The sequence below is a fragment of the Hippopotamus amphibius genome, chromosome 1 (genome assembly GCF_030028045.1).
Source record: "Hippopotamus amphibius kiboko isolate mHipAmp2 chromosome 1, mHipAmp2.hap2, whole genome shotgun sequence".
Classification (NCBI taxonomy): Eukaryota; Metazoa; Chordata; class Mammalia; order Artiodactyla; family Hippopotamidae; genus Hippopotamus; species Hippopotamus amphibius.
The window spans coordinates 116,223,242-116,240,093 of NC_080186.1; the positions used below are offsets into that span (position 1 = coordinate 116,223,242).

Consider the following 16,852-nt stretch of genomic DNA (forward strand, 5'->3'; position numbering starts at 1 on the left):
ACTGTGATTAAAAATATTCCAACAAACAATTGTCCAGGACCAGATGGCTTCAAAGGTGAATTTATCAAACATTTAGAGAAGAGCTAACACCCATCCTTCTCAAACTCTTCTAAAAATTTTCAGAGGAAGTAACACACCAACACTCATGAGGCACCATCTGCCTGATACCAAAACCAGAGAAGAAAATTACAGACCAATATCACTGATGAATTTAGATGCAAAAATCCTTAACAAAATACTAGCAAACAGAATGCAACAACACATTGAAAGGATCATACACCATGATCAAGAGGGGTTTATCCCTGGAATGCAAGGATTCTTCAATATAGGCAAATCAATCAATGTGATACATTATATTAACAAATTAAAGGATAAAAAGCACATGATCATCTCAATAGATGCAGAAAAAGCTTTTGACTAAATTCAACACCCATTTAAGAAAAAACCTCTCCAGAAGGTGGACATAGAGGGAACCTACCTCAACCTAATAAAGGCCATATACAACAAACCCACAGCAAACATAATTCTCAATGGTGAAAATCGGAAAGCATGCCCTCAAAGATCAGGAACAAGACAAGGATGTCCACCCTCGCCACTATGATTCCACATAGTTTTGGAAGTCCTTGCCACAGCAATCAGAGAAGAAAAAGAAACAAAAGCAATCTAAATTGGAAAAGAAGCAAAACTGTCACTGTTCGCAGATGACATGATACTGTACATAGGAAATCCTAAAGATGCCACCACAAGACGACTTGAGCTAATCAATGTATTTGGTAAAATTGCAGGATACAAAATTAACACACAGAAATGTCCTGCACTTCTATACACTAACAATGAAAGATCAGAAAGAGAAATTAAGGAAACAATCCCATTCACCATTGTAACAAAGAGAATAGAATACCTAGGAATAAACCTAACTAAGGAGGTAAAAGCCGTGTACTTGGAAAACTATAAGATGCTAATGAAAGAAATCAAAGATGACACAAACAGATGGAGAGATATACCATGTTCTTGGATTGGAAGAATCAAAACTGTGAACATGACTATACTACCCAAAGCAATCTACGGATTCAACGCAATCCCTCGCCAATTACCAATGGCATTTTTTACAGAACTAGAACAAAAAATCCTAAAAGTTGGTATGGAGACACAAAAGAACCTGAATAGCCAAAGCAATCTTGAGGGAAGGAGCTGGAGCTGGAGGAATCAGACTCCCTGACTTCAGACTACACTACAAAGCTACAGTAATCAAGACAATATTGTACTGGCACAAAAACAGAAATATAGGTCAATGGAACAGGATAGAAAGCCCAGAGATAAACTATGGTCAACTAACCTATGACAAAGGAGGCAAGGATATACAATGGAGGAAAGACAGCCTCTTCAATAAGTGGTGCTGGGAAAACTAGATAGCTACATGTAAAAGAATGAAATTAGAACACTCCCTAACACCATACACAAAAATAAACTCAAAATGGATTAAAGACCTACATGGAAGGCCAGACAGTATAACACTCCTAAAGAAAAACACAGGAAGGACACTTCTGACATAAATCACAGCAAGACCTTTTTTGACCCACCTCCTATAGTAAACAAAATAAAAACAAAAATAAACAAGTGGGACCTAATGAAACTTCAAAGCTTCTGCACAGCAAAGGAAACTATAAACAAGTTGAAAAGACAATCCTCAGAATGGGAAAAAATATTTGCAAACGAATCAACAGACAAAGGATTAATCTCCAAAATATATAAACAGTCCATGCAGCTCAATATCAAAAAAAAACCTAATCAGAAAATGGGCAGAAGACCTAAATAGGTAATTTTCCAAAGAAGGCATATGGATGGCCAAGAGGCATGTGAAAAGCTGGTCAACATCACTAATTATTAGAGAAATACAAATCAAAACTACAATGAGGTATTAACTCACACAAGTACAAAAGGCCATCATCAGAAAATGTACAAACAGTAAATGCTGGAGAGGGTGTGGAGAAAAGGGAACTCTCTTGCACTGTTGGTGGGAGTGTAAATTGAAACAGCCACTATGGAGAACAGTATGAGGGTTCCTTGAAAAACTGAAAATAGAATTACCATATGACCCAGCAATCCCACTACTGAGCGTATACCCAGAGAACACCATAATTCAAAAAGACACATGCACTGCAATGTTCACAGCAAGACGGTTTACAATAGACAGGTCATGGAAGCAACGTAAATGTCCATCAACAGAGGAATGGATAAATAAGATGTGGTACATGTACACAATGGAATATTACTCAGCTGTAAAAAGGAAAGAAACTGGGACATTTCTAGAGACGCGGATGGACCTAGAGACTGTCAAACAGAGTGAAGTAGTCAGAAAGAGAAAAACAAATATCATACATTAACACATAAATGCGGAATATAGAAAAATGGTACAAATCAACGTGTTTGCAAGGCAGAAAGAGAGACACAGATGTGGAGAACAAACATATGGACACCAAGTGGGGAAAGCGGGGGGGGGGGGGGGGGGGTTGGGAGGGAAGAACTGGGAGATTGGGATTGCCATATATAAATTATTAATAGGAAAAAATGATTAAATTGTACACTTTGGATATATGCAGTTTATTGGATGTCAATTTGTATGTCAGTAAAACTTATTAAAGAAAAAAAAGAAAATATAGGAGAAATTCTTAGTGACTTGGGTTTCATAATTTCTTGATTACAGCGCACAAAAGAGTGATAGAAAAGAATGAATAAATTGAACTTCAAAATGAAAAAAAAAACATGTCTATTGAAATACCCTGAAAAATACAACATTTAACCAACATTTGGTCTGCCTCCCAAATTAATCTGAACAACCATAATTGCCAAAGTTTTGCCATGAATAACATGTATCATCACATTTATAGTTTCCAATATCAGTATCTTGCCAAACACATCCAGACTCCTAAACCAAGGCCACAATTTAAACTTTGTTACAGTAGCATCCCACCTCAAGAACTACTTTCTCTGTCAGCTCAGATAACACTAGCTACAGGAGAGACAGCTCCCAAATATCAGTGTTGATTTTTCACTCATGTCATAGTCTGATGAGAGTTGAGCAGTAACATGGAAATCTTTTTCCATCTGCAGTTCTATCATCTTTGAGTCCTTTACTTCTAGGACCAGAAGAAGAGATATGCTGAGAGAACATATCTCTTTTCACAGCTTGACTAGTAAACTAAACACTTAGAAAACAAGCTGCATAGCAAAAGTGATTCTGTAAATCTAAATAAACATTGTAAACCTCAATGTGCTTCAAAGGTGAGGTCAAACCAATCAGGAAAGTAATTGCAAAGGTGAAAAAATATAACCCCCTGAGGCTGATGTGTTGTTGGTGTAAGAAGAGCAGGTTGTACACATGGAGAGGAGGCAGCACTTTGCCAGACAGGACGCTTTCATTTCCCTTTCTTCTCTGCATCCCATGTTTTCAGAACTACTATGATTTTTTGCAGAATATTCCACTAATTTCCAAGATTTTTATCTGTAATATCATATTACAAATGAGTTTAAAAACGGAAAAGAGTAACACAATATGAGATGGTAATAGACCTTCAGAATCTTCTTGTTTGCTATTTAAGTTATGTCCGAATCAACTTCCTGCTGGAGCAAAAATGATGGTGACGGTGGTGACGGTGGTGAAGGTGGTGACAGTGATGATGGTGGAGACAATGATGATCTGTTTCCTCCCCAAGTGCCAACTAGCTGTCAAGCATGTTGCCAACTAAATTACACACATTCAGGTAATTTTCATGCCTCAAACAACTTTGCAATGTAAATATGATAGTCCCACATTTTAGTAAAGGGGCCGAAATCCCAAGGAGTTGAATAATTTCTTTCACATCTCAATCAAGCAATAATTAACAAAATAACATGGATCTGTAATTCTATAGAGATACTCTTTGATATGACAAAATTCAGACCACACTGATTGTGAGAGCCTGAACTTTGGCATCAAAGGAGAGAAATCAACCCAGATGATGATATGATATGATACTGCTAAAAGCACTTTTACAAGAAAGAAAACATTTGACCATCACACAAAGGGATTGTAGTTTATTCACAAAATGGAAGATAAGTAACAATGGCTCAGTTGGTAGAAACCCCTGCCCAGCTGACACACAGATACTGAAGACAGCAAGAGAATCCTCTGATGGCGCCCAGGAGGAGAGCTGCTGCTCTTCCTTCTGAAGATCTGTCATGGTCTCTCAGCTACCTCGCAGGGGAAGCAGTACAGCCACTTCAGGAAGGGAACCTCAGGCTGTCAGCATCACCACAGGCATATTGCAGGATGAAGAGTGGAGAAGTTTCTTCTGTATCCATGATGCGCTTTGAAGAGAAGATGAAGGTGGAGCTGGGGAACTAGGTGAGCCAATTGTCCTTATCCTTTCCTGATCCAGATGGAACCTGCAACAATTACTTGCACTTGGGTGGGCACTTCTGCTGGCATGGTTGGGGAGGTGGCACAGGAGGGCATTTCTGCTGGCACTGCTGAGGTGGGCAAGGATCAGGACACTTTATAGGTGGACAAGGCTCTGGACACTTTATAGGTGGGCAAGGCTCAGGACATGGTGGAGGTGGGCAAGGCTCAGGGCACTTTGGTGGGCACACTGGAGGTGGATGGCAGGGCTGCTTGCACTGCTGCTGTTGATAAGACATCTTTCTGGAGTCTTAGAATCTGAAAGAAATTGTATGACAGTATTCACAAAAGGAACTCCTACAAAGAGAAAAGCCAAATATTTTATTACACCATCAGATAGCATCTCTCCAATGGCTCAGAATGCTCTCTAACCCTTCACCTTCTTTTAACAAATTTCTAGCTTCTTGGTCCTTAGGAAATTGCTTCAAGAGCCCACAGAAAACCTTCTCTTTTCTCATACAATCTTTTACAAAAGAAAAATACTTTTGTTTGCTTTGTTTCTTGTATGGAAACAGCATCTTCAAGAAAGGCCATTAGTACTTCTGAAAAGGGGGGCAAGCTCACAAGCAGTCCCTATCATCATGTTCTCTCATGCGGTTCCAGCAGGATGACTAGTGCACAGAGCAGGGACAGGCAGAAAGGACACGAGGGGGAAATCCTCACATCTTCTCAGATAAATGCCTCTGAAGTCATAGCAGATGGACACAGCAAAGATATAGAGAAGGGAAAAGTACTTTCTGCTTTCCCTCTTCTTCATGTCATAGGTCTCCTAGTAATTTCTTTCTCAGTAGGAGAAGTGAAACTTTCTCAGAAATCTAAAAATTACAATACACCATTGTGCCACAATTCCAAGTTCCTGTCCACTAAGTAGCATTAAACCCATGAGCATAACTTTGGGCCCACCAAATTTGCATCTCCGGCATAAATGCAACATTCAGGAGCCCAAGAACAAAGCTGAACTGAAGAATCAGACTCACCACGTTCTCCAAAGTCACCGGGACTCGAGGAGCAGGAGGATGGCAGTCGTGCAGCAGAGGACCTTTTTATTGGGGCTTGCTGCCCCACCCAGGGGGAAGTGGAACTGCCAAAACTGGCCTGGTCAATCATTTCCCAACCAAAATGCAAATCCATCCATAATTGGCTTGACTGGAACTCTGAAAACAGGAAATGTGCTGCTCCAGGATCTCCCCGCTGGATTGGGTTCTCTTGACTCACAGAACCCCTGCCTTAGCTCTCAGTTTCAGCAGTTTATGGCAGTGGGAGGATGGGAAGGGGGGTTCTCTAAGTTGTAGTCAAGGGCACCTTTTCTTGATTGGGGAAGATGACCCTGTTCGAGCTTTCACCTTCCTTGCTTTATAAACTTCCTGCCGTGTTCCAAGGGACTGGCTGATATTTTGTTGTGCGTACTAGGATGAAAAGAGCCAGGCTTCCTGCTGACACCTTCCTCTTTAAGCCCTTCTTACAGTGCATTTCCTCTTGACCCATGGCTTGCTAAACTGAGTCCCCTTTCTTCTTCTCAAATGGACTGAGGGTACATTGCAGATCATCTGAGATCCCTTCCCATCATGATACTTGGACACGTTCGGTAAAGTAGCGACCTCTAGGGTCCTCCTTTCACTGCTGAGCTCCTTCAAATAAAGAGCCTCTAGCAAGCAGATTCCTGTGATCTTTATAAATCTGTTTCACCTCCAGCACAGGGAATTCACTAGGAGTGTGACATCACCTACAATCATTCAGATGATGTGGCAGATCAGAACCTAGACGTACAACAGAAAGCAAGCCATCTGCTCATATCTCCCCTGCATGACATACCACCTGTTCCCGCCTAACTTCTCCCAACTGACCTCTTTCTTTTTCTTCTATTTGTCAAGGAAGCTCAGACTATTGGTCAAATTTTCTGGCTTCCTGCCTTTATCAAATTATTGGAAAACCCAACCTACTATGCAATGCCATTCAAACAGCTAGATATATGTATTTCATATTTATTACATATTTAAACCCATGTTGTTTGGCCTCAAATCCAGTGGTAAATTCAAAAAAAAAAAAAGGTGATTTCAGTTTATTAATAATTTAGTCATTGAAGTTAAATGCCGTTCATATACAACTTCATCATTAATAATGTCTTCATTTTAATTTTAACCTATTTTTCACTTTTTCCATATGGGTCACTGTGGAATCGATGTCAAATAATCCAATTTCCCATTCTACATTCTTCATACAACTTGTCAGTGTGCTGGAAGGAAGGTGTAATGGTTAATTTATGGGTCAACCTTACTAGCTCAGAGTCCCGGTTATTTGGTCAAACATGATTATGAGTGCTTCTCTAAGGATAGCTTTGGATGAGATTAAAATCTAAATCAGTGGCCTGAGTAAAGGAGATTGCCCTCTGTACGGTGGGAAGTCCTCATCCAATCCACCCAAAGCCTCAATACAACAAAAGTCTACCCTCCCCCAGGTAAAAGGTAATTCCCCTGTGTGACTGCCTTCCTCAGGGTTTCCACTCTGAATGTGTCAGACTTCCTTCTCTCTCTCTTCTCTTCTCTCTCTCTCTCCTTGCTCTCTGTGTCTAATATATATGTGTGCATATATATTGTAATGTGTAATATATTGTAATATGTAATTTGAATATTTCATCTGACATTTCGTGTACATGATTGCCTATGACCAATGAAATTATAAACTTATAAAGTTTTTATAAAATGAAATTAATGTAAGAAATATTAATAGTGCTCGATACGTGTGATGTGTACTTATGAAAAATATAAAGAGCTCTCCGGGAATAACTGATGTCCAGGAAATGATGCCCTAGCATGGTCTGCAAACCTGGGAAAAGCGCTCTTTGGTGCCTTTAGAGAGATTTAGCTATCAACTATTCTTCTACATGTCATCTCTTATCCTGGAACTGAACTATCCTCCTTTCTGTGCTGCCCCCTTGGGCACTGAAGCTTCTTGACATGCCCCATGGCTGGTGAAGGGCTCTGTCTGGTTTAGAAATAACGTTACTGCACTCATTTTATATTCCTGTAGAATATGGAAACACATATTTAACCAATCAGAAAGCCTCGTCTCATGTGATACAAACACTTCGCTAAACTGCTGCCATGTGCTTAAAATTCCTTTATCAGGATATAAATGTCTTCTTTTCTGTAAGTAAACGCCAGGTTTAAATTCTGAAGAACCAAAAATACATATACGATAGCATAGACTCACACCATCCCATATAGTGATTGACAGTGGGTTTGGGAGGCAAAAGAGGATCAGTGTGCTAAACGTCTGAAATCTAGGTGAAATATGAACTTAGGTTTCAACTGATATATTTTCTTTCCTCTACTGTTTCCAAACATGTTTTAGGTCTTTGAAAGACAGTAATTTTAAAAATTCTTTCAATGTGTACTCTCTGTCTTCTCTTTCAAACTTCCATGCCCCTCAACCTGCCATATTACCTGCACTCCCCAATGCATACATCTTAACTGTCCACTTTGGTATATTGACAAGTTACCAATGCATTTAACAATAGTCCTTTCACATTTTTCTTAATTCTTCCTGCAGTCCGGAGAAAGAATTGGCCTACTAACATGCCTTGGCCAAATACTAGGAAGCTTTTCAGGAATGTGGTTTCACAAATAGGAAATGAGGAAGAAGAGGAGAGTGAGGAGGAAGAGGAAGAGAAAGAGCAGACACCTGAAACCTGTGAAAGAGTCACCACTATGCATGTTCCAAAGGCCAGGCCTCACATTTTCCTCTCGCTCAGCCACATCTACACTGACTACTCTATGTTCCTCTAAATATTCTGATCAATAGTTATAAAAGTGAAATTACATCATATAATATATAATGGGGAAAACATACAGCTATTCAAAAATGTGCACTGACATTAAACTACCAGAAATACTCACGTCTTACATTTTGCTGTATTTAGCGCTAGGATTTTTTATTTTTCATGAACCCGTGCACATGCATACATGTCTCTCAGGATATTGATTTGAGATCTTTCATCTCTTGTCACATAGGTGTCTCCAGCCATAAGTTTTTCTCTATGCACTGCATTACATTTGTCCCTAAAGACCTTGTATGTTTTGTTTCATTTTCATTCAACCCAAGGAATTTTCTATTTTATTTGTTGTTTCTTCTGTGAGCTGTTGGTTATTTAGGAACGTGTTGCCCAACTCATCGCACTCATAGAAACAGAGACTAGAACGGTGGTGAGCCGGGGCTGAGGGGTGGGGCATACCTGGAGATCAAAAGTGGAGATGTCGGGCAAGGGAAACAAGCCTTGAGTCATACGGTGATTAAGTTCTGGGAGTTTAATGTAGAGCATGGTGAGTCTAGTTAATGACACAGTGTTACATGCTTGAAACTTGCTGAGAAAGTAGACCTTAAGCAGTATCACTACACTCTCTCACAGAGAGACATACACACACTGAAATGCTAACTATTGAAAGGATTAATGTGTTAAGTACCCAATGATGGTAATCATTGCACAAAGTAACATATGTCACATGATCACATTACACACTGTAAATATATACAATTTAATTTGTCAATTATATCTCAGTAAAGCTGGAAGGAAAAGATGACAGAATAGCAATCATACAAGAGAGTAACAGACTCTGAGAATCTCTGTGCTCCGTCTCCTCCTTGCCTCTATCGGGCTCTGATACTGTTCCCTGGGAGAGCTTCCCGTATCCATCATTCCCTGTGGGCCTTGTATCCACCTCACAGTGGGTAGTCCCTTTCAGTCACCTGTACTGACCACATGTGAAATGGGTTGTATGGAAAGTGGGGACAGGAGGGCTGGAAAGTCATTTCTGTTCTTGAAAAATCAAACACTTTTTACTTTTGGCACATAGTGTATTTCGTGGTCAAATCCCTCAAAAACATATTAAGCATCTGAGATAATGTAGTCCTCCAATCATTTCTATGTTCTAGAGACCATGCTCAGGTCCTTTCCTAGAAGTAATGTTCTTTCCTAATTTACTTTGCTGTGAACTTAATAGAGCTGCCATGAGATCCCTGGCACAAAGGTGAAGAGACGACAACTTCTATCTCTTTTCTCTGTTGTTACAGTCGGCTGAAAATGGACCTGAAGTTCAAAATCACTTCTATTCTCATCTCTTCCTCTTTGGGGCTTACAAGTGGTGAGTTTTCTAATTTCACAAGGTTTTGAATTTCTGCCCTACAGTCTTTCTTTTCTCATTTTTTTCTCATTTCTGGCATGCAAACCAGAAAGCATTTTTCCTGAACATATGTCTGTTGAAATTCCCTGATCAATACAACTAATAAGCTACATTCTGTCAGCCTCTTAAGTGACGGTGGCCAACCATTAATGCAAACCTTTTGCCATTGAATAGCATGTATCGCCACATTCATGGTTTCCTATATCACTTTCCTTGCTAACCACCTCCGGACTCCTCAGCCAAGGCCTCAATTTAAGATTTATTACAGTCACATCCCACCTCAAAGAAGTAATGTTTGTGTCAGGTCAGACAACACTAGCTACAGGAAAGAGAGCTCCCAAGTATCAGTGTCTATTTTCCACTCCAGTCATAGTCTGCTGAGAGTTGAGCAGTTACATGGGAATCTTTACCAACCTGCAGTTCTGTCATCTTGGATTCCTTTACTTCTAGGTGTGCAAGTGAAGAACGTGTACAAAGAGAAAGATCCTCTGAATCTTTTTTATGTTCAGGTACAATATGACTTAACATGAAAATATTGTTTCTTTTCAAAATAATGCTATTTTTCGTGTGTGTGCAGGCATGTTGTGTGTTGTGCGTGTGTATGTATGTGTGTGTGTGATCTGAATAAAGTATTCTGTGGAATTCCCTGTGGCAGCATGTTTAAGCATCTGCCTGCCAATGCAGGGGACATGGATTTAATCCCTAGCCAGGGAAGATCCCGTGTGCAATGGAGCAACTAAGCCCTGGAGCCACAACTACTGAGTCCTTGGGCGGCAACTCCTGAAGCCTGTGTGCCTACAGCCCACGTTCTACAACATGAGAGGCCAGCACACTGAGAAGCCTGCACACAGTCATGAAGAATAGCCCCCACTTGCGGCAACTAGAGAAAAGCTCTGTGCAGAAACGAAGACCCAACACAGCCAATAAATTAATAAAGAAATACTTTAAAAAAAAAAACCAATGAATTAACTATTCTGTTTTGTAGACACTTAAGCCCACAAGAAGAGATATGCTGAAAGAACATATCCTTTTTCACAGCTTACTTGACTAGTAAGCTAAGCAAATCGAAAACAAGCTGCAGAGCAACAGTGACTTTGTAAATCCAAATAAACATTGAAAAACTAAGTCCTCTTCAAAGGTGGGCGTGAACAATAGGAAAGTAATTTCAGAGTGAAAAAATGTAATAGATCCTGAGGTTGACGAGTTCTGGAATAGGAAGAGATCGTTTTATGCACGGAGAGGAGGCAGCATTTGCCACATAAAGACCCTCTTCATTTCCCTTTCTTCTCTACTACCCATGTTCTCAGAACTACTATAAGTTTATGCAGAATATTCCATGAATTTCCAAAACTGTTTATCCGTAACATCACATTAAAAATATGCTTAGTTAAAAAAGAAGAACAACACATATGAGATGGTAATGGAGCTTCAGGATCTTCTTGTTTGCTATATTACTTATACATGAGCCACTTTCCTGCCGGAGCAAACGTGGTGCTGGTGGTGACGGTGGTGACACTGATGATGACCGAGACCATGAGGACCTATTGCCTCCGCAAGTGCGCGTTTTGTGTGCAGCACGGTGCCAGCTAAATTACACACATTCAGGCAATTTTCATGCCTCAGACAAGCTTGCAATGGGAACGTGACTTTCCCACCTTTTAGTGAAGGGACTGAAATCCCAAAGAATTAAATAATTTCTTCCTCAAATCAATCAAGCAATAATTATGAAAATAATATGGATTTGAAATTATAGAAAGATAATCTTTGATATCAAAATTCAGATCACACTGATTGTGAGAGCCTGAACCTTGGCATCAAAGGATAGAAATAAAACAAAATGATATGATGTTGCTAAAGCACTTTTAAAAGAAAGAAAACATTTTTAGCATCACACAAAATGACTGTAGTTTATTCAGGAAATGGAAGATAAGTAACATTCCTCAGCTGGTAGAAACCCCTGCCCAGGTGACAGACAAACACAGGAGACAGCAAGGGAATCGTCTGATGGCACCCAGAAAGGGAACCGCTACTCTTCCTTTGGAAGCACTGTGACTCTTTCTCACCTGCCTCCCGGGGGAAGCAGGACAGCCACCTCAGGAAGGAAACCTCAGGTTGTCAGCATTACCACAGGCATATCTCAGGCTGAAGGGTGGAGAAGCTTCTTCTGTATCCATGATGCGCTTTGAAGAGAAGGTGAAGGTGGAGCTGGGAACTAGGCAAGCCAATTGTCCTTATCCTTTCCTGATCCAGATGAAATCTGAAGCTGTTACTTGCACTTGGGTGGGCACTTCGGCTCGCATGGTTGGGGAGGTGGCATAGGAGGGCATTTCTGCTGGCACTGCTGAGGTGGGCAAGGCTCTGGACACTTTATAGGTGGGCAAGGCTCAGGACACGGTGGAGGTGGGCAAGGCTCAGGGCACTTTGGTGGGCACACTGGAGGTGGATGGCAGGGTTGCTTGCACTGCTGCTGTTGATAAGACATCTTTCTGGAGTCTTAGGATCTGAAAGAAATTATATGACTGTTCACAAGAAGGAACTCCTACAAAGAGAAAAGCCAAAGGTTTTGTAATACCGTCAGATAGTATCTTTCCAAATTTTAACAATGTGCTGTAATCTCTTTAATACCTTTAAGGACTTTCTCTCATCTCTCTTACTCATTACATTTTGTTTCATCAGCCCAGAGAAAACCTTCTTTCTTCTCATATGACATTTACAAAGAAAGTATCCTTGTTTGAAAGAGCCAAGCAATGAATTTTGGTTTTTCTTTTCTTTTTTTTTTTTTCAATGAAAACAACATCTTCAGAAAAGGCCATCCCAAGTTCTAAACTGCTGCGCAGGCTCACAAGCAATTCCTATCACTTCTTCTCTCATGAGGTCCCAACAGGATGACTTATGTACAGAGCAAAAGTCCATCAGGAAGCATACAAAGGCCTCACACATTCTAAGATAAATTCCTCTGAAATCATAGCAAAGGGACACAAGGAAAGTATAGAAAAAGGAAAAATGTATTGTCCTTTACCTCTCCTTCATGTCAAAATTTCCCTATTAATTTCCTTTTTGATAGGGGAAGTCAATCTATGTACTGGAAACCTAATAAGTATAGCATACCAGTGTGCCCCAATTCCAAGTTCCCACCCACTAAGTAACATTAAAACCCATGATCAAAACTTTGGGCCCACCAAATTTGCTATCTCCAGCATAAATTCAACATTCAGGAGCTCAAGAATAAAGTTGAACTGAAGAAGCAGACTCACCAGGTTCTCCAAAGTCGCCAGGACTTGAGTAGCAGGAGGATGGCAGTCGTGCAACAGAGGACCTTTTTATTGGGGCTTGCTGCCCCACCCAGGGGGAAGTGGAGCTGCCAAAACTGATCTTCCCAACCAAAATGCAAAACCATCCATAACTGGCTTGACAGGGACTCTGAAAACAGGAATAGCCCTGCTTGCCCTAGGATCTCCTCATTGGATTAGGTTCTCATGACTCACAGAATCCCTGCCTTAGCTCTCAGTTTCAGGGCTTTATGGCAGTGGAAGGATGGAGGAGGAGGAGTCTTTAACTTGCAGTCAAGGGGAAATCTTCTTGATTGGGGAAGACGACCCTTTTCATACTTTCACCTTCCTTGAATTATAAAATTTCCTGCTGTATTCCACTGGGACTGGCTGACGTTTTGTTGTATATACTGGTTTGAAAGCAGCCTGGCTACCTGCTGACATCTTTCTTTTTACTGTAAGCCCTTCTTACAGTGCATTTCCTCTTGACCCATGGCTTGCTCCTCTGAGTCTCCTTTCTTCTTCTAAAATGTATTGAGGGTAGGTTGCAGATCATCTCAGATCCCTTCCCATCATGATACTCAGACACGTTTGGTAACGTGGTGACCTCTAGGGTCCTTTGTTCACTGCTGTGCTCCTTCAAATAAAGAACATCTAGCAAGCAGATTCCTATGAACTTTATAACTCTGTTTCACCTCCTGCCACAGGGAATTCACTAGGAGCGTGTCATCACCTACCATCTTCAGATGATGTGGCAGCTCAGACCCTACACCTACAGCAGAAAGCAAGCCATTTGCTCATATCTCCCCTACATGACATACCACCTGCTCCCGCATAACTTCTCCCAACTGACCTCTTTGTATTTCTTCTATTTTTGAAGGAAGCTCAGAAGATTGGTCAAATTTTCTGCCTTCCTGCCCATTTCGAATTATTTGGAAAACCCATCCGACTATGCAATGCCATTCAAACAAATAGATTTTTGTGTATTCAGTATTTATTAAAGATTTAAACACAGGTCATCTGACCTCAAATCCAGTGGTAAATTCAAGAGAAAGTTGACATCCCTTTATTAATAATTTAGTCATTGAAGTTACTGCCATTCATAGACAACTTCATCATTAACAATGTTTCTATTATGATATTAACCTATTTTTTATTTGTTCCATATTGGTCTCTGTGAAATATAAGTAAAATGTGCCTATTTCCTGCTCTTCAAAGTTTGATGGTTCATTTATGGTTTAAATTGAATGGCCCAGGGTGCCCAGATATTTGGGCAAACTGTATTTTGGGTTTTTCTCTAAAGCTGCCTTAGGATACAGTTAAATTATACATCAGCAGCTTGAGAAAAGAGGTTGCCCTCTGTAAGGTGGGACGTCCTCGTCCAATCCATTGAAGATCTGAACGGAACAAGGGTGACCCTCCGCCAAGTAGGTGATAACTCCCCTGTCTGATGGCCTTCCATCAGACTTTGATTTTGAATGTTCCAGGGGCTGACAGGAGCTGACTTGGCCGGGAGGGGGCTGGAAGAACTAGAAACATGGGCGACTTAACCTCACTCATTCTTTTAGACTGATGCTTAATGACTCTCCCTTGTGATCTCGTTTAACAACTAGGGTGGTGGTTACCGGGGACATCACAAATCAGTGAGTAACGAAATTCTCTGTTCTGATTAATAACATGAACATTTCTAAAGAAACAATCAACCCTAACAATTAACTCCAACAATCAATCCTGAGGTGGAGACTGTTTTAACTCTGCTCTGAACGTATAGAGCTTGCTCATGTACAACCCCTTTGCAAGTCTCTCCACCCCCTTCTTATGTCTGTGCCAGAAGTTGTTGTACTTTCTTCCTAATAAACTGTTATTCTGTAACTTAAACCTGAGCGGCAGCTTGTTATATATCCCGAGGAGAAATTCTTTTCCATCCGAGATCACGAATCCACACACTAGAGGGATTTCACGGCATCAAATTTGTGAGACTTCATAATTTCTCTCTCCCTCTTCTCTCTCTCTCCCTCTAAAATATATATATAAATATGTATTTATATATATGATTTGAATATTTCATCTGCCATTTCATATACATGATGGCCTATGGACAATTAAATTAAAAATTTAAAAAGTGAGTAGAAACTGAATTTAAAGTAAAAAAATTCATATTCCCTGATACAAGCAATGTGTGATTCTGACAAATATAATGAGCTTTGGCAAATAACTGAAGTTGAGGAAACAGTGCCCTGGCACGTTCTCCAACCCCAGCAAAAGATTTCAGTTCTGCCTTTTCAGAGGTTTAGCTGTCAACAGTTCTTCCACAGGTCCTCTCCTCTATCCCACACCTCTCTTCTATAGTTCCTCTCTTCTATCTATGAACGATTTCTATAGCTCCTAGAAAAGAACTGTCCTCTTTTCTATGCTGTCCCCTTGGGCACTGAAGCTTTTCATGATGGCCCATGCCTGCTGAGGGGCCTCATCTGGTGTAGGAATAAAGTTACAATGCTGGCTTTCTGTTACTCCAGAATGTGGGAGTTCTTATTGGAATCAGGATGTTCCATCTCATCTGACACCAACACTTGCCTCGACTGCTGTCATGCACTTAAAGTTCCTTTATCATGGAAAGGAATCCTTTTTTCCTTAAGTAAATACCAAGTTTAAAATGGGTGAAACAAAAATTAAATGTAACATACCATTTACGACTCATAGCATCACATATAAGTGAATGACAGTGGGTTTGGGGAAGGGAGAGAGGATCAGGGCACTAAAGCTCTGAAATCTAGGTGAAATATGAACTTAGGGCTCATCTCATATATTGGCTTTCTTCTACTCTTTCCAAACACGGTTTCGGTCTCTCAAAGACAGTAATTTTAAAATTTATTTCAAGTCTTTCTTCTCCATATTCTCCTTCAAGCCTCCAGACCCCTCAACCTGCCATACTACCTTCACTCCCCAGTATGCACTTCCTCACTGCTCAATTTGGTACATTGACATGTTGTCAATGCATTTCCTAACAGTCCTTTCATATCTTTCTTAACTGTTCCTGCAGTCAGGAGGAAGAATTAGCCAACTGACTTGTCTTGGCCAAATACTCAGGAAGCTTTTCAAGAATGTGATTGTGTTAATGGGAGAGGAGGAAGAAGAGGAGAATGAGGAGGGAGAGGAAGAGAAAGAGGAGACACTTGAAACCTCTGAAAGAGTCACCAGCTATGCATGTTCCAAGTCCCAGGATATAACATTTTCCTCTAGCTCAGCCACATGTTCACTGACTACTATATGTTTTTTAAATATTCTGATAAATAGTTACAAACATGAAATTACATCATATACTATAAAATGGGGAAAACATAAAGCTGTTCAAAAATGAGCACCTAATTAAACTGCCAAAAACAATCATTGCTTATATTTTGTTGTATTTAGCATTAGGATTTTTTCTTTTTCATAAATCCTCATGTGCATACATGACTATTTGGTTATTGATTTGAGATTTCTCATTTTTTGCCATACAGATGTTCCAGCCTTAAGTTTCGCTCTATGCACTGCAGTACTCTTATCCCTAAAGATCCTGTTTGTATAAAACTCCTCAAGGAAAACATAGGCAGAACACTCTATGACATCCATCATAGCAAGATCTTTTTGGACCCACCTCCTAGAATCATGGAAATAAAATCAAGAATAAACAAATGGGACCTCATGAAACTTAAAAGATTTTGCACAGCAAAAGAAACCATAAACAAGACTAAAAGGCAACCCTCAGAATGGGAAAAAATAGTTGCCTATGAAACAACAGACAAAGGATTAACCTCCAAAATATACAAGCAGCTCATGAAGCTTAATACCAAAAAAGCAAATAACCCAATCCACAAATAAGCGGAAGACCTAAATAGACATTTCTCCAAAGAAGACATACAGATGGCCAACAAACACATGAAAAGATGCTCAACATCACTCATCATCAGAGAAATGCAAGTCAAAGC

The 16,852-nt window shown here is 40.2% G+C and overlaps 2 protein-coding genes across 4 annotated transcripts; both read right to left on the minus strand.

Moving 5' to 3' along the window:
- Positions 1-4,059: 4,059 nt before the first annotated feature.
- LOC130846284 (small proline-rich protein 2E-like) lies at positions 4,060-12,903 on the minus strand. Of its 2 annotated transcripts, none has more exons than XM_057724434.1 (2): positions 12,870-12,903; positions 4,060-4,696 (listed from the first exon to the last, which is right to left on the minus strand). In XM_057724434.1, exon 2 carries the CDS (start codon positions 4,675-4,677, stop codon positions 4,435-4,437), a length of 243 nt encoding a protein of 80 aa, XP_057580417.1. In that variant the 5' UTR covers positions 4,678-4,696; positions 12,870-12,903; the 3' UTR covers positions 4,060-4,434. The 2 variants fall into 2 exon arrangements, with proteins under 2 accessions (XP_057580417.1, XP_057580410.1); XM_057724427.1 differs by lacking the exon at positions 12,870-12,903 and adding an exon at positions 5,416-5,482.
- Positions 11,495-13,009, minus strand: LOC130846295 (small proline-rich protein 2E-like). 2 transcript variants are annotated; one of them, XM_057724444.1, is made up of 2 exons: positions 12,870-13,009; positions 11,495-12,116 (listed from the first exon to the last, which is right to left on the minus strand). In XM_057724444.1, the coding sequence occupies exon 2, from the start codon at positions 12,095-12,097 to the stop codon at positions 11,882-11,884; it is 216 nt and encodes a 71-aa protein (XP_057580427.1). In that variant the 5' UTR covers positions 12,098-12,116; positions 12,870-13,009; the 3' UTR covers positions 11,495-11,881. The 2 variants fall into 2 exon arrangements, with proteins under 2 accessions (XP_057580427.1, XP_057580436.1); XM_057724453.1 differs by having other exon boundaries at positions 11,495-12,154; positions 12,870-13,001.
- Positions 13,010-16,852: the final 3,843 nt, after the last annotated feature.

What these genes read in the sequence shown, in the direction of transcription:
- LOC130846284 (XM_057724434.1), bottom strand. Translation starts at nt 4,677, where the DNA reads ATGTCTTATCAACAGCAGCAGTGCAAGCAGCCCTGCCATCCACCTCCA.
- LOC130846295 (XM_057724444.1), bottom strand. Translation starts at nt 12,097, where the DNA reads ATGTCTTATCAACAGCAGCAGTGCAAGCAACCCTGCCATCCACCTCCA.